Below are 21,671 nucleotides of genomic sequence, written 5' to 3'. Positions count from 1 at the left end.
TCTTCAGTTTTCCTAAATGAGAGCCAAAGAGGAAAAGCCATAACTTCAGCAAAGCCTGTCCTAAGGGACTGACAAGGAAGACAGCCCACAAAACAGCCTGTAATAATGTTGTGTTCTGAACCAGAGATGGTACAAATAGCATTGCAATTGTAACTGCTCTCAGTTCTGGAGTTTCCGGCAGCTGGCCAGAGCTTCCAGCTGAAGTCCAACTGCAAGAATTTCTGTGCAATTTCTGGGCACCCACAATATGCAGAACTGGAGCCCTACAGATGCTCTGTTATGGAAAGGGGTTCATTTTTTTTCCTGGAGATACCACAAAGTTAAAAACTGATCATTGATGTACATTTTACAGTTTTTTTTTTGTTCTAAATGCATTTCATGTGCAATTACTGGGGGAGGGGAGCAACTCTGGGCAAAGTCCATCCTGGATTTCTGCATTTTGTTTGCATGTGTTCATTGAGCAGTGCTTTCCCTCTGCTGTGACTCACTTTCTTCAGGCACTGCTACTTGTCTAGGGCAGTAAGACATAGAAGCTAAATTTAATAGCAATTTCCACTAGTCCTCTCCAGCAGCACAACAACTGTATGGGAAACAAAGGCACTGCAGAATCAACAGTTTGGTTGTTTCCCATGTGGAGGCAGTGTCCATATGGGAAAACAGAGCAAGCCCAGAAAAAAACTGAGTTGTGAGGGTCACTGAAGGGCAGGCCTGAAGCCTTGGGTGTTATTTCTTCAGTATAGCTTTTTTGTTTTTTCCTAATTCTTTTGATTTGTTTGTCTTTGTCCTTGCTAGACAGCAATATTGTAGTAAGTCCGCTCATTTTATTCAGTGTTGTTACCAAAAAGGTCTTAAAAGGTGTCCTAGAGGAGTTGCCACCAGTGTTGCTTGGTCCTGCCCAGTCCTGAAAACTGCAGTAGGAAAGTTTTAACCTAGAGAAGTAACAAATCCACTGTGGTCTCTGTGGCCTGGTTTCATCATAAGTAGCAATTAAGCAACAAGCATAACAGTGGCCAGGGCAAGTTAATGAGTTCTCAGAAAAACTGATAAAACTGAAAAAAAGGGTGTAGAAGGAGGCATAGGCACCTCACCATGCCCAACCTGGGACTCTGCTGGCTGTTTTCCAGTTAGAGCAGTAGACTGGTGATACCACCCTTTGCCATGGCTTTTGTACTCACAGACCAGCAAGGTACAACCTCCGTGCTTGTACTACATGGCTGAGGGAAGCAGTTCAGACACATGATCACATCACTACTGGAAATGTGTAAGCTTGCCCGGGAAGTTCACTGCTTTAGGATTCTTTCTAGCACTTGATCACTTTCTTCCTTCCATGTTTCCAGAAAGCTTTTTTGCTCTTTTCAGCAGCTTTCTGGTCAAACCCAGGGGTGTACTCATTCTTCTCATCATTTATCCTACTAGACAGAAAATAATTGCAAAACCCATTAATAGCTGAACACATCTGTGTGCAGTGCACCCTTTTGGCAATAACAACTTTATTGGGTTTTGTGAGGCCTGAGGGGGATGGATTATGGCCTAGTTAATATGTCTTGTCAGGGGCTTGAAAGGTTGCACTGTCTTAAGGTAGAGCAGGCAAATGAACCCTCTTTTGGGGGATGCATCTTCTCCTGTCTGTCCCAAGAACCCCTAAGAAGCTTTTGACTTCTATTAACAATGAACAGGTCACTCTCTTTGATTTCCACAATGCACCCCTCACCTCCCCACTCAATTTTTGTTGTGTTGAACTAGAACTTACTGTCATCATTGTAAGTTACGCTAGAGTTCATGTGAGCTCATCAGAGCTTTTTTTGTTTACAGTCCATAGTAGTGATAACCTGTTGCCCCAAACCATGAAATTCTATCTGTACTAACCTCCCAGTAGTCAGGGACAATATCCCTTATGTGTGACATCATGCAAAGAAGATGAAAGATGGTTTCTGCTGTAAAGACCTTTTAATCTAAATAAAAGGTAAGAGACAAGGACACAGTGAGAGAATGTCATCAAATAAAGGGCTGCTTTTCTTCTCCTTTCATGAGTGTGTTTAGGGAAGAGCACATGTTATGACTATCCAACAAGAAAACTAATCTTCCCTCAAGGTATGAATATTTCACAATGTGTGGAAGAATCCACTTAATTCAGGAGCCACCCCATCCTTTGAGGAATGCTGCCTGTGGGTCTTACTTGGCCTCTTCATTACAGGCAGCTCTTTTGCTTTGAGGAGAGAACTACTCTCTCTTCTGCTTTTTTTCCAAAGGCAGCTGCTTTCCAGTATATTTTAATAAAGCCATGTGAGCTGCATTATTCCTGGCCAATGTGTGTGGGTAGTGCCTACAAGAGAGGGCCCTAGTGCTGACTGAGGTTTCTTGTTTCTGCTGTGTGCTTGATGGTCTCTGAAGCCCTTGTGGTGTGTCTGTGCTGGCATAAGACCCATGTGGCCAGGACCCATGGAGGCTATCACAATACAAATAACATCAGTAATTAAAGAAACACTGGAGGAGGATTCTTCTGAATTAATTTTTCCTCAGAATAGACAGGGAAATGGGGAGAAGAAGGGCATTAGACAAACTCTCTCTTCCATGCTGCATTTTCTTTTCCTGGCCAGAAGATCCAGGCAATAGGACAGTGTGGAAAAACCCTGCCTGTCACTGGAATTGTGTTCACAGCCTGGGCTGTCTCTGGGCACCCTGACTCTAAGATGAAGCACTGGCTCGCCCAGTGTGCCCCTGCTCACCCAGGGTGAAGTTGGGTCACAGCCCCTCACACTGGCACGCTCGTGTGAGCAGCCACAATGGCTTTGCTGATGCACAGAACTCGCCTGGAGGCCACAACTCACTGGAGCCACTTTCATTGGTGCAGCATTCATGTGCCGAGCTGCTGGCTGGCAGTGGAGTAAGACCTTGGCTGCCTTTAGGGACAGATTCATCTAAAGGTTCTTTTTATCCCTGAAGGTGCCTGCACAGAGCAGCTGCAGCAGCACAGGCTCTCATAGGGCTCCTGTACCTGAGCTCCCTCAAAGCTGCCTCTTCCAGGGATGATGTTTTCTCCTCTGTGAAGCCAGGGCTAACAGCATCGAGGCAAATCATCCCATGCAAACTCGGGCAAACAGCTTTACTTAAGTTCAGTGAGAATTTGTACTCTGGCAGCTACATGGATTACTTGGATCTTGGGGGAGAAATTGAGCAAACCTCTGGTGCTGACAAGGCAGAGGGATTTCTTAAAGTTGCATTTTTTCATTTCTGTAACTAATATATGAGGAGCTTTTTAAATGTCTTGAGGGGAGGCAGGGAAGAGCCAGAGAAAGAAGAAATGAAGAAGAGAGGCAAAACTTTGCCCATGACTTACTGAAAACACAAGTCAGCTGCTAGGCCCCCTGTGTGGCACTCTGGAATTGTGGCTCCCCTATCACTGATTCACCAGACAAAGGCATTGCAACACAGAGCCTTTTGTAGACCACGTTGGTATCCTCAAGAAACGATGGTCAAAACCCCCAGCCCTGGAGGACTCTGCAATCCAAGCTGGCAGCCAACCAGCTGCTGTGGGATTTGCCCCTGGGAATGCCTTGTTTTTTCTATTTTCCTTTGAGCTGTGGCCACATTTCACTTTGATTACTCATGTTCCTTTTTTTGGATTTTCTTCTTTTTAATTTGTGCTTATTTGTCTTTCTGGATTATTGTGACTTGTTCATCACATGGGTGTGTTGCAGCATGACCTCCAGTCGTGGAGTAGGGAGAAAGGGAACGTGTGTCCAGTGTATGTGAGGAGCACTACAGGTGCTGAAACTGTTCCTGCCTCCAGTCTGACCCCCATGTGCTTTGCCTGCCTCTCTGAAGGCAGGAGGAAGACAGATGGTTTTGATGTGCATATACAAGTGACTGTCCTCACCTACCTTGAAACTTTTAACAGAAAGACTGAAGCATGTCAAATAAACTCCTGATTCTCTCAAGACTCAATTGCTGAACAGTTTCCTCTGTGCTGGCAGGCTTGTTTGCCAAACAGCAAGTTTACAAGCAAAAGAAACATCAATTTGCTTTTATTTTTCTGATCAAATCCAACTACCAAAGTTGAGTTTCTACCCTGACATTTATGCCAGGTCATGCTACATCCAGTCACAGCTGTGCTGGTATGGAAGAGTATTTTAAGAACATAAAAAAGAAAAAAACCCTAACAAAAGCAAACCACATATTTTACATGTCTTCTAGAAGAAAATCTTTCAAATCATCTATACAAGCACTACTTTGGCCTCAAGAGGTGTTTTGGTATAGACAAATTCATTAGTCCATTTTGCAGGCTAAGGAAATACTTTTCAGCTCACCTTCTCCAGACCTGAGTAGTGATTAGATGGGACAAAATGGACCTTCCTGGATGGATGGACTGGAGAGAGGAAACAGCCCAGCACAGCAGTACCCCTAAAACACAGCACACTATGGACAGCAGCACCCCTAAAACACAGCCCAGCACAGCAGCACCCCTCAAACACAGCACTGTGCACAGCAGCATCAGGAGGCAGGGCAGGCAGCCAGTGCCTGAGTCTTGGCATCCTGAGGGAGGTCTGGGATCAGTGTTCGCTTTACAGTGTCCCTATTTCCCATGGCACACTGTAGGGTTTTCTGGGAAAGCCTGTCGTGGAAAGCCTGAAATTTCACAGAATCACAGAATTTTTAGGGTTGGAAGGGACCTCTGGAGATCATCTAGACCAACCCCTGCCAAAGCAGGGTCACCTAGAGTAGGTTCTTCTGCTTTGAGACAGAAGTGAAACTAAATGGGAAAGTTACCACTTCCCACTCCCTCTATGCACAGCCACCAGGACGAGATGTTGACAGAGTACCGCCACAATCACGCGGTTAATGTACCATTGTAGCTGAGCTCGTCGCTGGAAGCGCTTCCCTTTCGGCGAGCGGTAACCGAGCTCCTCCCCCTAAGCCGAGCGGGGCCAGCGGCGGCGGCGGCGATGGAACCGGCGCTGGGCCCGGAATTCGAGGATTCCCTGTTCGCGCCCAGCCGGGAGCGGCGGGAGGGCGGCGGGGACGGGGCTGCGTGCGGGGCCCGGCACTGCGAGCCCGGCGTGAGGAGACGGGTCGGCGGGAGGGGGGGCCGTGACGGGCGGTTCTGTGTGAGCTCTGTGGGTGCTCTGTGTATCCGGAGTGGTTCCGCGGCCCGTGACAGGTCTGTGTGCGCTCTCTGTGTGTGCTCTGTGTGCCCGCAGTGGTTCCGTGACCCCTCACGGCTGTGTGTGTGCTCTGTTTGTGCCCGCAGTGGTTCCGTGGCCCCTCACGGTTCTGTGTGCCCGCAGTGGTTCCGTGGCCCCTCATGGCTCTGTGTGTGCTCTGTGTGCCCGCAGTGGTTCCGTGGCCCCTCATGGCTCTGTGTGTGCTCTGTGTGCCCGCAGTGGTTCCGTGGCCCCTCATGGCTCTGTGTGTGCTCTGTGTGCCCGCAGTGGTTCCAAAGCGCGGCTGACGCCGGGGAAGGCGCCGGCGGGATCACGAGCAGCAAGTTCCGGGCGGACTGGGCGTTCCGGCAGCGGGACTTCGAGGTATTTCCAGGGCTCGCAGGGGCCGGGGAAGTTGGGGGGACACAGAGTGGGGCGGTCCTGCAGTCCTCGATGCGCTGCCCCAGGGTGAACGTGCATTATGTACCGCGGCCTGCGGGTCTGGCGGCCGTGCCGCGGTTAATCCCGCTCCACGTTCGTGCTGACCGGGCAGCTCCGGGCAGGGCCGCGCCGCGGAGCGGATCTGCGTTCTGCCACGACCCATCCGGGAGTGAGCCTGCAGCGAACCGGGCAGGAGCGCGGCGCTGCCCCGGAACTGATCGCAGGCAGGCGGGCACACCGCAGCCGCTCCGCCGGAGCAGAGCGGTGTCTGAGGCCGTGCTCGGAATCAGGCGTGTGGGTGTCTGAGCGCCGGCGATAATGCCGTGTCCCACGAAGGCTCTCAGATCGCTGGCAGTGCGTGGGTCACCTTCCTCAGAGGTGTCAGAGCGAAGTTTGCCCCGCTGTCAGAGCAAAGCTGCGGTGGCCCTCAGGCTCCTGCCGGTTGCGGAGCTGCCTCTGCGTGCCCTGTGTCCTGTCCCTGCTGCCCCCGCTCCCCCCGGCGGGCCGCTGTGCCTTTGCCCGTATCTGTTCCTGCCCGCAGTGGTCCCAGACCTCTCCTCTGTGTACCTCCTGAGCCGCATTCCTTATCAGCTGTGCTCTCCTGCCTTCTGCAGTCCTAGTTGCAGGATGGAGTCTCTCATTACCTTGTTTCCTGGTTGAAATCAGCATCTCCAGGCCTTGTTTCAGGTGTTGTTTCTTCTTCCAGCCTGTGGTTTGTATTCCAGGCTCCCTGATTTCAAAGCCTTCCAGCTGCCTTCTGACTCTACTCCTTTTGCCTCGCCCATTGGATTTGTAGATCTTTTTGTACCTCAGTTGGCACTGATCCTTACGTTATTTCAGCACTACTGCAGCCCTGTGTATACCTGACAGATATTTTCTAGTCTCAGTGAGATGCCCTAAAGGGATTCATAAAAGGGTGCTGGTAGCAGAGCTGCCTCAGGCTGTGGTCAGACTAGCTGCGAAACGGAGCAGACCATTGCTTCCTAACTCTTTTCTGTTGCAGTGATTCATGTTAGAAATATTTTCAGTTTTATTGCTAACCTCGATCACTGGTGGAACAAGAACCAGCGCTTGACTGCACATAAAATTACTAATTTGGAAGCATTGATCTTAGAAAGGAGGCTGAAAATATGTAAATAGGGATAGTAATCTCTTCTCTCATCATCAGTTTTTTACTTCAGGATAGGCCACTTGATAGGAAATGTCAAGGACAGCAGTGATCTAAGCCGTGCTCGTTTTTAGGATATAGATCACTGTAGAATCTGCTTGGGATTCATAATGCCTGAACCTTAGCAGGTTATATCCCTTTGTCACATAACCAGGCAAACAGGGCTGTCCTCAGCCCTGTGATCCATTTTCACCAGTGGCTGCTGCAAGCGCTGGGCAGAGGGGAGCTCCCTCTTTTGCTTAAGAATGAATGTGAGCTCAGCATCAGGAAAGAAAAATATTCCAGCCATTTTGCTAGGAAGTATTTAGGGTATTTAGAAGCTCTTTCGGTTAGAACCATTAAAGTTTGCAAGGAATAATTAAATACTCATTTTGAGAGATGGGAGAATGAGCACTGCTCTTTAGTCTTCTCTCTAAGCACTTACACAAAGGGAGAGAAATCAAGATTCCAGACTTAGCTTCGCTGAATACTTAATTTAATGTATTTAAATGTTAATTGGAGTCCTGGTGAGTGCCCTGAGCATTAAGCTGCAGAAGTATTGCTCATTCTTGCCTTTTTCCTTAGCCCAATTAATATTTATTTCAAGTACATTAAAACCAGCCTACAGGAACAATGGAGATTCACCTTCCTTGTGATATTCTCTGACTTACTGATTATTTGAGGTGAGCTACTTGCAGGTTCAAACCTTCCCATGGAGAATGTAATGGTGTTGAAAGAAGGTCCCGCAGATTTAGGATGAGCACTCAGATCACTGAGCTGGAGGAAAAGATGCCTTGTATCACTTATTACCCAGGGCAGTAGATGATGCCTTCTGGATCAGGGGCGGTGGGAGAGAGGTGGAAAAGAGGATTCACAGCTGTGTGGTGAATCCTGCTTGGCCTGAGTTAGGATTGAGGCTGCTCATCACCATCGAGGCTTGGTTGTGTGGTGCTGGGGCCTTGTCTCTGGCTCACACAGGTGGTGGCTGAGTCTGGAGAAATGCAAATGTGGACTTCAGGTTCTGAGTTCCCTTTGTGACTGCAGTCCTAAAGAAAATGTGCTGTCAGGCTTGCTTTTAAATGCAAATCTCTCCCTGTTTTGTTGGCTTTTCTTCTTGTCACACTCCTAGAAAGCCCTGTGTGAATACTCAGACTGCCTGCTACTCTTACCTGCCAGCAACATTGCAATGAGGCGTGATGTCCAGGAGGGCCAGGCTCGCTGTTTATCTCGCCTGGGGAGGCACAAGGAGGCTCTGGATATTGCAGAAAAAATGGTAAATAGTGCAGTCTTTCTTTTAGGCTTTGAACATGAAAACATTGCCAGTAGTTCTTTTGTACGGACCATTTTCTGGAAAAATAATTTTCATGTGTATAATCCTTCAGGATGTTCAGTGCTCAGAGTATTTGGTAAACAGAGGGTAACTGTCACTGCAGATATAATCACTCTTTAGAAACTGGAACACCCTGTACCACAATGAGCTCCCTGTGCAGCGAAACTGGTAGTCCTGGAAGGGACTAAATATCATGCTCTGCCAGGCAGAATTAATGCAGTGTAACAGGAATTATAAAAAAGGGGATAAATGAGTGCTTAAATCTTTCCACTATACAAGTGACAGTTCAAAACTCTCTTTTATTTCCATATACTTGCTGCCAAACAGCCACCAAGAAGAGTATCTAACCACAAATTGAGTTTTTCCCATAAAGGAAAAAGTCCAGAGGCTCTGAAGTCTGCTAGAATATTATTGATGATTTTTATTTTATGTAAAAGGTATTTATGCTGCAAAGAAAGGCAGCTGTAGAACACTCTGAAGGCACATGAACAAATGACAGCATTTAGGACCTTCTTGCCTCTAAGACTGGGACAAGGCACCTGGAGGGAATGCTGTCAGTTTGATTGTGCAATATCTGTATCCCATTGTATCATTTTAAATTAAAAGCACCGTTTTGTACAGTTTAAAAATTACCTTGTGATATTTGTATGTCGTTTTAGGGAGACATTTTCTTAGGCTCTGAAGCATAATTCTGTTGTATTCCTGTTTTTAATCTCTTATCTTTTGTTTCTAGAGAAACAGCGCCACTAACACAGATCACTTAACGACGGTTCTCAGCCTGCAGTTTTCCATTTACCAGGGGCTGGAAAATGTAGAAAAAAAGATGATGTGTCTGCAGCAACTGATCTGCTTACATCCTTTCAATCCCTGGTTCTGGAAGTTACTTGCTGAAGCTTATATGAGCCTTCTACGGAATTTGTCTCCATTGGTCATTCCAGAAGCAAATCTAAATCGGTCTGAAGAGGTTTGTGTGAGTAATAGCAGTTTCCAAACATCGACTGGCAGAGAGATTAATCTGCAGCCTCACAGACCAGAGGGCCAGAAGGAAGGCCCTTGCTTCAGCCCTGCTGCAGAAACAAAGGGGGAGAATGCAGTGACTTTTCCCAGCAGCCAAGTAGTGAAAGAATTCCTCTGCACTTCAGGAGAACTGGAACGGATGGATAAAGAGAAATGTGCAGGCTCCAAGGCCTGGAAGCAGAGCATGTTAAAGAAAGTTGGGATAAAAGCATGTGCCTCGTTTATCAGAGCAAGGTAACTCGATGTATTCTTACAATAATGTTAAGTTCTCTCAGTCAAGAACAATGTAAAGCATATTTTTCCCAGTTTTTGTTTTCAGTTTGCAATTTCAATTTAAGTGTTTGTTTCAACACTAACTTAAAAGCACCCTACTGTTGCTTCAGATCTAAAATACAAAATCTGCTTAGTGTGGTGGCTGTGAAGAGGCTGAATCTGAGTGGAAAGAGTAAACCAGTGTCACGCACAGCTGACAAGTAAAGAGTTTTTTAATGAGCTTATAAATCTTTTCAAGTAATTATATACAAAAGGGTCTGTTCTTCAACAAATGCTCCTGCTAGACCATTGCTGTTCCCTGGTCTGGTGTTAAAGATGCAGAAGCAGAAGTGCCCAAAGGGAAGGCATAGCCAGTCTTCCTTCTGTAAGTGCCACCTGTCTTATTTGCTTGAAGCCTCATGCTTGAGTGAAAATGTATTTTATAATGATACCCCAATCTGCATAATGGATGAGGCTGGAAAATGAACTCTGTGACAACTGATTGACAGGGCTGCATTAAAATGTTCTTTCCTTTTCTTTTCCCTCTTCCTAAAACTCTTCCGTACAGCAAAAATCCCCAAAACATAATCTTTCAAAGAGATAATTAGCAACTGGTTTTGTTAAAATCATCTTGGATGTTTTTTCCCCCTCTTGCTTCACAGTAATGTATCAGTCATTGAATGTTTCTAAAGGCATCTTACGAATGTCCAGAAATGTTTACAGAGAACACTTTATAGCTGCCCTGCTGGGGCAAGATTTAAGAAATGAAAAAAGCCCAAATAGCAGCTTTTAACTGTACTCTAGACTAAGAGATGAAGACTTTAATTGCTACTTGGAAGAAGTTCATTGATTTAGTACTGATACTGAATATTGAAGGTACATTTATATTAATAATTTGTGTAACTTGTTTCAGTGTGTATGGTTAAGAATGAGATAGTTCTAAATGGTGGCATTTCCTTGCTTGGCTGCATAGTTTCACAGAGTGTTACTGTGGTTTATATTTGCAGATACACAGGATAAGCTTCTCCCCTGCCCAAGGCTTATGCAGGTTGTCTAATATTTTCAGGTCTGTTGGATTTTAAGTGGGATCTAGATGTTGTATAAATGTGTGGCAGGATAAATTGCACCTGGAAAAGGGATGTTAACACTGCTTTTTCTAGGAAATGAGGTTATCTGTTGATGCATCATGAATAATTGATTCTCATAGTTTTGAAAAAAATTTGAGTATTTTTTTGTTTCATTTACTTTGAAACATCTTTTTTTTTTAATACTACGTTGATGCAAATTTTGATACAAAAATACTTTAAAAATAATTTCCATTTTTGCTTGGAACCAACACACCATCTGAAAATTCAGTGTGAAGTTTTAACTGAGAAAATCACATTTGTAAATTTTAATGTTTATAGTGTTCAAATGAAAGTTTTCATCTCAGATCTTGAATCTTTTCCTTAAAAATGCACACCATTGTTATAACACCAGCTTCACTTAACTTCAGTTAATGGGATAAAAAAGTTTGTTGTTTTTCTTTTTTGCATAAAGCTTGAATTAAACACATTTCCAGCAACAACACTGCTAAGTTCTAATGCTCCCTTGGTTAAATATTGTAGAATGATAGAATTCCAGGTTGGAAGGGACCTTAAGGGTCATCCTTTCTTGGCAAAAGCATGATCTAGGCAAGATGGCCCAGCACCCAGTCTAGCTGAATCTTAAAAATGTCCAACACTGGGAAATCCACAACTTTCTTGAGGAGATTATTCCAATGACTGATCTCATTTCCTCTTGTGTCCAGTTGGAATCTGTACAGAATTAACATTTTTACCTACTGTCCTTCATCTTTTCCATGTGGTTCCTTGTATAAAGGGGTCTCCATCTTTTTTGTAGCTTCCCTTTAAATACTGAAACATGGTGAGGAGGTCTTCCCTAAGCCTTCTTTTCTCAAAGAAAAGAGAACAAACTGGCCAAACCCAGTTCTCTCAGCCTGTTCCCAAATGGCTTCCCAGGCCTTTGATCGCCTTTGTGGCCCTTCTCTTGACCCTCCATAAATTCTCTAAAACTGATATTTATCTCTGCAATAATGCCCAGTGTGAATTTCAGTGAGTTCACAGGAGACAGTGCACTATGTCTCTTCTAAGTTCCTAGAAGTGTAAAATAAGCATAATACCCTTAATCTGTCTGACAGTGGATTTGAGACAAATGCAGAGATACCTGGATATTTCCTCTGCTGACCAGCTTTGCAGTCCTTGTATGATGAGGACTCTGGAACTGCCACTGTTCTTGCTGGTCCAGCAGTTGGTGATGGGGCCCTGTGTGACACAAACCCCTGCTGTGGGCAGAGAGTGTAACCTTCAGCAGGTCATGGTGGGCATGGACTTCTGGGGCACTGCCTGGACCATAAAACTGGTGAATGCTTTTAGAAAATAATCCAGGATTGGCCTGGGTGGGAGGATGTCTGATATTTGCCCAAACCCTCACATTTGTAGCTTTTCAGGTTCCATAGGCACAAATGTGCTCCTGTCTTGTAAGGACATGATGCCTCACAGGTCCCAGGCTCACTTTTGAATGGTATGATGAATATGTGGGGACAGAAATGTTTGAATAGAGCAACTGGAGCTATTGGCACATTGTTTTTCAAAAATACTTCTCAGTAATTCTTTAGCACAGATATACAATATCCATGGTAGATTGATGCATATGTTGATTGATTGATTGATTGATTGATTGATACTTCTTTGCAGTAGGCAAAAGTCAGGAAGAAGAACTGTTTTAAAGTGTTTATTAAAGTATTAACCATTTTGGTTGTTTTTAGGTCTGCTGACTTACTCTTCTCCCAGTTGTGCCAGTTTTTTTAATTGTCTTTCTCATTGCAGGCTTTTACTTCAGCTTACCCAGTCACAACAGTTGTCCTTTGTGCTAGAGAATAACAGAAAATGTCAGAAAGAAATTGATGACAAGGTGGCTCTACTTGGTTTTGATGAAAACTCCTTGCTGTTGATGACCAAAGTAAGAGGATATTTCATTGTGTGCAGTTCTCTGTGTGGGCTGGTTGTGCTCAAAGCATGACACTCCCCTGAGCTCACTAAGTGTGCCAGGAAGCACAGGAATGAGCTGGGGCAGCTGCTGGCAGGGTGTTACCTGAACTGACAGAGGTGCCTGTGCAGCCCTGGCCTGTGTCACACAGGTGGATCTCGGATCTGCTGAGAGTCTCCTTGCAGGAATGTGCAGTGTTGTTCAGTTTCTCACTGGACTTGTATTTGCAGATGCATCAGCGCTGTGCATTTCCTGGGAGTTACATTTTATCTCAGGAGTTTTAGATGCCCCAAAGTGAATCACTAGTTTGAAATGGCAGTGCAGATTACTTTGATGACCACAGCAGTATTAAACACTTGCATAAAAAGTATTAGGTATTTCCAGAAAAATCCAGAGACTTTCTTTTGCATTTCCTTGTTTTGTTTAATGTACTAGTTTTAAAAAAATAACAGAGGAGAGCAATATTGCATTTAATCTCTTCGCAGAGATTTAACATTTTTAGTGCTATTTAAAGAGCTTCTGACTTTTATCGTAAGGATCAAAATAAAGCCAGCTAGATTCTAACTTTGCTGTCAGCATTACAGCTTTAAGCTAGTGGCAGCCAAGCCACCGCTGGGCTGCAGGCAGTCGGAGGGATGGCATCCATGAGAGGGCAGTAGCACACAGGCTAGCTCAGGGTTGGGAAAGGCTGGAAAAAGAAACTTCTCTCCTTGCTTCCCGTGCTCGGACATGCCCCAGGAGCAGTTCAGTGTTGATGCTGATGCAAGGTGAGCACTGAATGCAGAGATGGTTGAGATTTCTGCTGCTATTCAGAGTGAAACCCCCCTGTGCAAGTGCAGCCTGAAGCTGGAGGGGTTGTGCGGTGCTGAGCTTTGGTCTCAGCTCTCCCTGAACACAGAATGCCAAGGCAGGCAACTTCACCGTGGCTTGGAAACTTCTCCAGGATGGTGTGTGGTTCATGTGACAAGGCCTTTGCCTGTAAAGATCTGTTATGAATGCCATGTTTGATATAATAATACCATGTTAGGTATTTCTCTGCAAGTTATTTTCTTGATTCCCTTATTTCTTACTCTTTTTGCAGGCTATGGGACAAGATCTTATACCAGAAAAACTAAAAGAGGAGTTTCAGGGTGAGGTAAAATGCATAGGCCCTTCAGCACTGTCATCACTGGTAACTGCTTCAGTCATGGAATTTGAAGTCAAATGGTTTGGTAATCTCCAAGATGATTTATGTCACTTTGATGGACAATTTTATTCAGATATTTATCTCCCACCTTTAGTAACATAGACATTTTGTTGTATTTATTCTTGTATCTCCAAATTATTATGGCATGATACATGCAATAAAGTTAATTTTACATTTTTTAAGAATTCTTACTGTATTTTAAGAGTAGATATAAATCCCTGTATTTAAACTCTTAATCTTGCATCCTTTTCTTTGTTCATTGATTTGTTTGTATTTAAAATTATAAGGAACACAGTGTAAAATCAAGCTTTCAGCTTTCAGAGGTAGCTTTCCATCATAATCCTCACCAATTTGTGCTTAAAGTGTGTGTGATTTTTTGGAGACCTGCAGTGCTGGTGGGGTGGAAACTTCCTTTCTGATGTCCAATTTGAAAGTTTCTTGGTATCAGATTTGATGTTGTTGCATTTAGAGACATGGAATCAGCCATTTTCTTAAGTAATTATTTTAATATTTCTTGATTAATGTTATAGTGATTTCCTGATCATAGACAGATAGCTAGAAATCTCAAATATATTTATGCCGAGAAATTGTCAATAACGTTAATTCCATATCTTTTAGGAAGGAAATCTAAGTCATAAATATTTAACTTAAAACTAGGAGATTTTCTCCTTTTGAAGCCAAGTGTTTGTTGCAGGCGTCAAACACGCCATAGTCTTGTGTTTAGTGCTTAGACGAGGAGAAAAACTGACAAGGTTGTTTATATGTACTGAGGAGTGTTTAGTCAGATCATATCCTTTGTAAGAGCCTGCAAGGAAGATCTTTGCTGTGAAAACTGGCAGTGTTGTTTCTGCCTCATCCAGCTCCGTCTGTTGTGCTTTCAGTTGTCAGTGACAACACTTTGCTTTGCTTTCTCAAACACTGGTGCTGTGTGCTTTGGGCACCTAGAAGAGGGCAAAGATCCTCCTGTAGTTTCTTTCACTTGAAATAGTTTACATTTCAGACATACATGGTGTGCTTTTCCTCCATCTTCTCCTAAACTTCTCTTAAACTTAATTTTTCTGTAGCTTTCTGTAAAAGTGTTCTGTAAGGGATGTAGTTTGAAACTAGGAGTCTTTTAGACATAAGTTGCTCTCCCTTTGCTTCTTGTGCTTTCTTTCTGGAGTACTAAGGAGTGTCAAAACCTTAAATAATTCACAATTGAATGATGATTCACCATGTGTGAATTGTATCTGCTCCTTTTGGATTAATTTCAAAGCTTTAAGATACTGATTAGGGAATTTATCACGAGTCATAGAATGGTTTGGATTGGAAAGGACATTAAAGATCATCTAGTTCCAACCCCACTGCCACAGGCAGGAACACTTCCCACTAGACCTCTCTGGTCATGCTGTTCTAGTGTCTCACCATTCTCACAGCAAAGAATTTGTTTCTAATATCTAAACTAAATCTGCCCTCTTTAAGTTTGAATCCATTCCCCCTTGCCCTGAGACTACAGGCCCTTGTAAAAAGTCCCTCTCCAGCTCTCTTGTGTCCTCCTTTATGTACAGGAAAACCGCAATGAGATCTCCCCAGGAGCCTTCTCCAGGCTGAGGCTGCAGAGCTACTTGTCTCAGCCTTTCCTCACAGGAGAGGGGCTCCATCCTTCTGAACATCTTTGTGGCGTCCTCTGGACTTGCTTCAGCAGGGCCATGTCCTTCCTGTGCTGGGGACCCCCGAGCTGGGTGCAGCACTGCAGGTGGGGTCTCACCAGAGCAGAGCAGAGAGGCAGAATCCCCTCCCTCACCCTGCTGCCCACAGGGCTTTAGATGCAGCCCAGGATGGATTTGGCTCTCTGGACTGCAGGGCTGGGTCATGCCCAGCTGTCATCCACAGCACCCCCAGGTCTCAGCACGGCTGCTCTGGGTCTGTTCCTCCCCAGCCTGGATTGGTACCAGGGGTCACCCTGACCCAGGTGCAGCATCTTGCACTTCGTCCGGTTAAACCTCATGAGATCCTTGAGCTTGTGCAGGGCCCTCTGGATGGCATCCCATCCTCCAGGTGTGTCAGCTGCACCACTCAGCTCGGTGTCATCTGCAAGCTTGCTGAGGGTGCACTCCATCCCTTCGTGTGCGTGACTGATGAAGGTATTGAACCCTTGGTGTGGTTTAGCCCTCTGCTAAGCTGACTGAAACTTCTCCAGAAAAAAGGAATATTGCCTTCAGCAATGTCAAATTACCTGTGATAGTTTGGTGAGTTAGTGTGATGGAAGCACATCCTGGGCAGCTGGTTACGAAAAAGGATGACTTGGCAGGTGCCTTGGGTGAGCACTGCTGCTCTCATCCTGTACCAGAGATTTGGTTTAGTCACGCGTGCGCTTCGCTGGGCGGAACTTTGGTGTGCGTTTGTGCACTCAGTGGCCATGCAGCCTGCTGGAAGGGCTGGGGATGCTTTCAAGACTCAGAGGTGTCATAATTCTTCAGAAGAGACTGTCCACAATGTGTTGCAAATTAATTACAATGTTGGCATCAGCAGGAGAATCTTACAGCAAAGACAGCAAATGTGGAAAGCTTAATGCTAAATATGTCAGCAAAAAAATGAAACGTGGACATCCCCCACTTTCTTCTTGAACTGAAGGTCATGAGTAGCCACATAAAAAGGCTGTAATTTGTTTTGTCTCAGCTGTTAGGACATCAGAACACAGCTTTTATGGGACTAGGGCTGTATAGACATTTAATGGAAACTCACCAAATCATTTGGCTTCACAAACAGCATTGGAACTGTTTTAGCAGCAAATTAAATACTTGCCAAACGTTGTCATTTTGCGACTGAGATGTCCAAAATACACAGCAGCTAGCCAAGGTGATTTGGGAACTTTGTTGTCTGTCGAGATTGTTTGACTTGACACTGTCACTTAAGCCGGGAACACAAAGGTTAAGTCCCCACTGGTTCCAGGAATTAAAGACAAGTGGTAGCTCTTAAGAGCAGGCAGTATTTTCTAAAACATAATAATAAAGCAAAAATGTTGATTTTAACTACTGCAAAGAAAAGAAGATGAATGCTGTTCTGAATGTGTCACATAGTTACTGTTCCAAATAACCAGTGTTTATTGCACTGGGGCTATAAAATGTTCCTTTGTCCCAATTTTGCCTGGCTATCTCTCATCTCAGCTACTTCAGTTCTTCCTTTTTTGGACTGCCTCTCCCTTTTTTGTGCCTCTTCTAACTCCAGTTTTCTGTTTCTGATCATGTCTCCAGAGGGGCTTTGCATTTCCATTTTGCATTGAATGCTTCTTTGTTGCCTCTACCTTCTGCAAATTTTACATCTGCCTGTAATAGATTTCCTCATGATTTGGCTTTTATATTATTGTTGGTATTAGTACATGCATCACTACTCCATTCTGAGTTAAACAGCAAATTTGAATATGGCAAATTGCAAGTGAGAATCCACTAACAGTTACCGAGGTTTGATTTTGTTATTTAAACACTTGCCTGTGGTACAGGTGCTTTGGGAAGGACCCTCTGCTGCTGGTTCTGATGCTCCTGGAATGATTGCTGTGTGCAAACACCATTCTGTGTCTTGCTATTGAGTGTTTTGCTGCCAGCTCTGAGGTGAGGGACCACATTAGTGCTGTAATTAGTAACATTAACACCGTTTTCATCACAGAATCACCCAATGATTTGGGTTGGAAGGGAACCTCAAAGGTTGTCCAGTTCCAACCTTCCTGCCTGGGGGGTTGGCAGGGAACTTTCCACTCGACTAGTTTGCTCAAAGCCCCATCCAACCTGACCTTGAACACTGCCAGTGATGGGGCATCCATAACTGCTCCGGGCAACCTGTTCCAGTGCCTCACCACGCTAATCATAAAAAAATTCTTCCTTGTATCCAGTCTAAATCTACCCTTTTTCAAATTAAAACCTGTCATCCTGTCACTGGGTTGACCCTGGCCTGCTGCCAGATGCCCACTCCAATGTTCTATCACCCCCTGGCCCCCCAGCACAACAGGGGAGAAAATAAGATGGATAGAAAAAAGACCTGTGGTTCACAATAAAGGCAGTTTAACAGAGAAAAAATAGGGTTGTGACATGGAGTCCTGCTTGTGCTCCCAGCTTAGAGGCACCTTTATTGCTGGCAGTAGCAGAGGGATTTTAGGTAGTGCCAACTTCTCCTGCCTTTTTTCTGGTACACATACACAAGCTAGATGAAAAATGCAAGCAAACCCATTTTGACAGTAATCTGGGAGCCCAGGTGGGACTCTGTGGGCTTCTCCCTCGTGAGTGAGGTGATGGCATATGACCCAGCCAGCACTGGGTGAGTTCCCCCAATTGTCCTTGCAGGATCCACACTCCCTGGGAAGGTCCTGAAACTGGGGACAGCATCAGTCATTGGGGGTTCAGTAGGTAGGGTAAAATGGGATTCACTGGTGACAGAAATTCAGGAAAAACTAGAAGAAAATGGACAGTACTTCAGGACTCCCATCAAGCTGGATGTAATTCTGTGTCAGGATGAATGGCTGGAATGCTGGAGGGGAGACCCTCGGAGCACTGGCCCTGAGGAGGTTCCTCTGGTATGAGTCAGTTGACCTTCCTGCCTCCTGTGTGATACACTGTAAGGCAGAATTGCTTCATACCTGCTCACTATTCCCCATCACCTTCTTGTCCATCACAGGACAAACCGGAATTAATTTCCAAGATCTGTTGCTCTATCATCTCCCCAGGAGTGGAGGTGCAGTTGGCAGGCCTAGTGAGGGTCCTGGAAAAGGAAAAGGAGTGTGGTGTGCAGTGATTGAGGGAGGAGGAACACTGATCTTTGTTTTCTAGGAGGAATAACAGGGTAAGACCAGGGAACTGTCTGTGTCACAAAGGGAAAAAAAAAAAGCAGCCTGTGGAAGAAATGGCAAACTGCTAACAATGGACATGGAGAAGGCTGAGGTACTCAATGAATTTTCTGCTTCAGTTTTCAATGGCAACCTCTCCTTTTACTCCTCTTGAGTCGATGGCTCTCAAGGCAGGGATTGGGGAGGCAAAGTCCCTCCAACTGTGAGAGAAGATCAGGGTCGAGAGCACCTAAGGAACCTGAACATACCTGAGTCTGTGTTGAGATGTGTCCTAGAGTCCTGAGGGAATGGCTGGCGGAGTTGCCAAGCCATTCTCCGTGGTACTTGAAGTCATGGAACTCAGGTGAAGTCCCAGGTGACTGGAAGCAGCCTGTGGAGGAAACAATCAGTGAAATGTTCCCAGGTTCACAGGCAGCAAACACAGGGAATGTCCTGGAGCACAGGCTCCTCTGGGTGCCTCCAGTGTGAGCAGCAGTTGCTGGTGGGATCCGGTGGGAGTTGTATGTCCGGGCACCAGGACCGGGCACCAGGATGCACATTCCAAACCACCTTAATGGGCAGCACTTGCTCACAGGACACCAGCACAACAGCTGAAAGACCTGCAGGGCTGGTTCTGGATGGGAAAGGGACACAGGGACATGTTAGAAAACCCTGGCCAAGCCCAGCCTATTCATCCAGCTTAGTGCCAGGGTGTGAGTGCTGGAGCAGCTGTGGGTTCCTGGTGCCCTGCTGAATCTCCTTTCCTGGTGCATGACAGCCCCTTGGGCAGTGGCACTTGTCTGCTCTCTGCTCCCCATGGTGAGGACATGCACAGAACCTGACAGGAGTGTCCTCTCATTGTCACCACCAGTGCTGCTCTGACATGGCAGAGTTGCCCTCCAGAAAGCCCTGGGGCTTTTCTCAGGCCCTCATGGGGACTTAATTGACCTCCAGAGTGCTCTGAGGCCTCACCTGGGCTTTGCTGGGACTCATTGAAGGCCCTTGCTGCCCTCCACAGGTCCTCCCACTCTAAAAAAGTCTAAACATCCCCCCAAAAAATCACTTTTAATTAGAAATTCACTTCTGTAGATAATCTGGAGGCTGGTATAGGCTACATTTATTGAAGCTTTTTAGCCCCACCTAGATCATCTTCCTTCAAAATAGGACAAAACAGAACAAAATAGGAGGGCAGCAGGGGAATCCAGTGGGCCTTAGCAAAGCCCAGATGAGATCCTGAGTCACTACAGTGACCAAAGCAGAGGGGCAGAATCCCCTGCCTGGCCCTGCTGCCCATGGGGCTTTGGATGCTGCCCAGGGCACATTTGGCCTTCTGGGCTGTGTGTGCACAGTGACAGCTCATGTCCAGTAAACCATCCAGTATTCCCAGCTTCTCCTCTGGGCTGCTCTCAATCCACTCACCCCCCTCTTTGCACAGGTACTGTGGATTGCCCCAGCCCAGGTGCAGGACCTTGCACTTGGCCTTGTTGAACTTCATGGGGTTCACGTGGGCCTCCAGCCTGTCCAGCTCCACCTGAACAACATCCCTTCCCTCAAGTGACTCCCCTGCAGCGCCCAGCTTGCTGTCATCCCCAGACCTGGGGAGGGTGCACGGTGTGCACCGAGTTTATCAGAGCCCTTCCCTTTGCACAGATGGACAGGGCAGGTCAGCACCTGCCATGGCCCTCCTGACAGTTCCTGCAGCTGCCCAGGAATGTTGCCCTTTATCACTAACTTGTGGGGGCCTGTTAGGATTTTTAGCATAACTCATTGCTGACATTGTAAACTGACTGTTTTCCATCAAAACTGAAATTTCATTCACTTGATGTTCAAGTTCAGATGTGTCTGAACCAACACAAGCTGTTTTCCTGATCTAGCTGAAATTTACTCACAGTGGTCCTTCTGGATTATTAGCTTGACTCTTACATACTTTTCATTAGCTGTGCTCTCCAAAACTTTTGTAGGCAAACTGTCTTGCCCCACAGAGGTTAAAAGAGCTGCTCCATGGACTTCACAGGTCATGGCCTGAGGAAATCAAGGTCTACAAACTTCTACTCACATCCCCCTCTGTACCACCCCAGCTGGGCCATAACAGGATCAGTAAAATGAACCACTTTTAGAAGGAAAATCTTAATTAGTCTCTTTGGACACCTTAATTCTGTTCCTGTTGATTTCTTCTTCTTTCTGTTTCTTCTTCCTCTGGGCTTTGACTGCACGGGACTCATTCAGCTTTTGAAAGAGATAGAATAAGGTGTACAGGGCAATAGAATATGAAGAAAAAAGTATTCTTTTTTATTTAAATTATTGCTCTATTCAGATAATTAAGTAGAATTATCATAGGAATGAAAATCAAATTTCCCTTCTCCCCGAGGAATCCAAAAAATGTTGCTATGTACAGAATTTACATTTGTATGCAATAGTTGATTATTATTATGGACTCCAAAATTTGGTATTACTGGTTAAAACACCCATACTGAAACTAGAGCAGGATGTGTCCATCCTCTACCTTTCATAATGTTCTTTAAACTTTATAGGTATCCTTCCAAAATTATTGCTCTTCCAAGGATGAAAAACCTTCTTCACCTTCTTCACATACAGTTATCATCATCCACAGTCTACATAATTAAATTGTATTCCTTTTTGTGCAGGTGAGAAGTCAGGGAAAACAGGCCAGAAGTGCAAATGTGTTTAGGGTTCTGTTTTCTGTTGGAGGCATATGAAAAACGATACAAAGCAGGTGTGGAACAAAAAAGTCTACTGATAAATCAACAGCTGTTAGGCATCTTGGTAACTTTGGATGGAAATCCTTTGTTTCATGAATTTTCTTACTTTTGGTTACAGAAGCTTCCTTAGTTTTCATGGATTATTTGGCAGAAAGTTCTTCAGGTTTGGTTCAAACTGCTGAACCTCTGTAACTCCCTTTGTAACTCTATTCCATGGGCACTACAGACACCCAGTTTATCTTTAAAAATTAGAGGCCATGAAGAAGTTGGCAGGATCTCTATCTTCACCTTCAATCAGATGACCACAGAAAGGATTTCAAAGATCCATGTGCAATTAAAAGAACTGGAACTCAGTCCTGGTGTGTTGCTAGTAGGACTTTGCTTCTTTAACTCAGCTTCATTTTCCAGTCTGAACCTTCACAGGTGCTCTGCATAAGGAAAGCTGCCCTGTGCTGGTAGGATTGGAGGTTTGTAACCAGGTGTGCTGGGACACACCCGTGTTGCTGATGAGTGGAACTGAGCGTGGGTTGAATGTGTCTCCCACAACCAGAACTGTCGCTCTCAGTCCATGTCAAGGGTACCAGGCCCCTTCCTAAGAATCCTTGGGAACAGCCGTCC

At 45.3% G+C, this 21,671-nt stretch overlaps 1 protein-coding gene across 1 annotated transcript; it reads left to right on the top strand.

Annotated features, from left to right (window-relative positions):
- The first annotated feature begins 4,943 nt into the window (after positions 1-4,943).
- On the top strand, positions 4,944-13,858 carry C2H8orf76 (chromosome 2 C8orf76 homolog). Its single transcript, XM_030971681.1, has 6 exons — positions 4,944-5,057; positions 5,430-5,525; positions 7,859-8,002; positions 8,793-9,310; positions 12,196-12,328; positions 13,437-13,858. Exons 1-6 carry the CDS (start codon positions 4,944-4,946, stop codon positions 13,641-13,643), a joined length of 1,212 nt encoding a protein of 403 aa, XP_030827541.1. The 3' UTR covers positions 13,644-13,858.
- The last annotated feature ends 7,813 nt before the right edge of the window (positions 13,859-21,671 follow it).

Source organism: Camarhynchus parvulus, chromosome 2, assembly GCF_901933205.1.
Source record: "Camarhynchus parvulus chromosome 2, STF_HiC, whole genome shotgun sequence".
Classification (NCBI taxonomy): domain Eukaryota; kingdom Metazoa; phylum Chordata; class Aves; order Passeriformes; family Thraupidae; genus Camarhynchus; species Camarhynchus parvulus.
This window is presented reverse-complemented; position numbering and strand designations above follow the sequence as displayed.

Bases quoted from the DNA above. Each gene is read 5' to 3' on its own strand.
- C2H8orf76 (XM_030971681.1), top strand. From the start codon at position 4,944: ATGGAACCGGCGCTGGGCCCGGAATTCGAGGATTCCCTGTTCGCGCCC. The intron at 5,526-7,858 runs GTATTTCCAGGG...TCACACTCCTAG, and splicing joins TCCGGCAGCGGGACTTCGAG to AAAGCCCTGTGTGAATACTC. The intron at 9,311-12,195 runs GTAACTCGATGT...TTCTCATTGCAG, and splicing joins GCCTCGTTTATCAGAGCAAG to GCTTTTACTTCAGCTTACCC.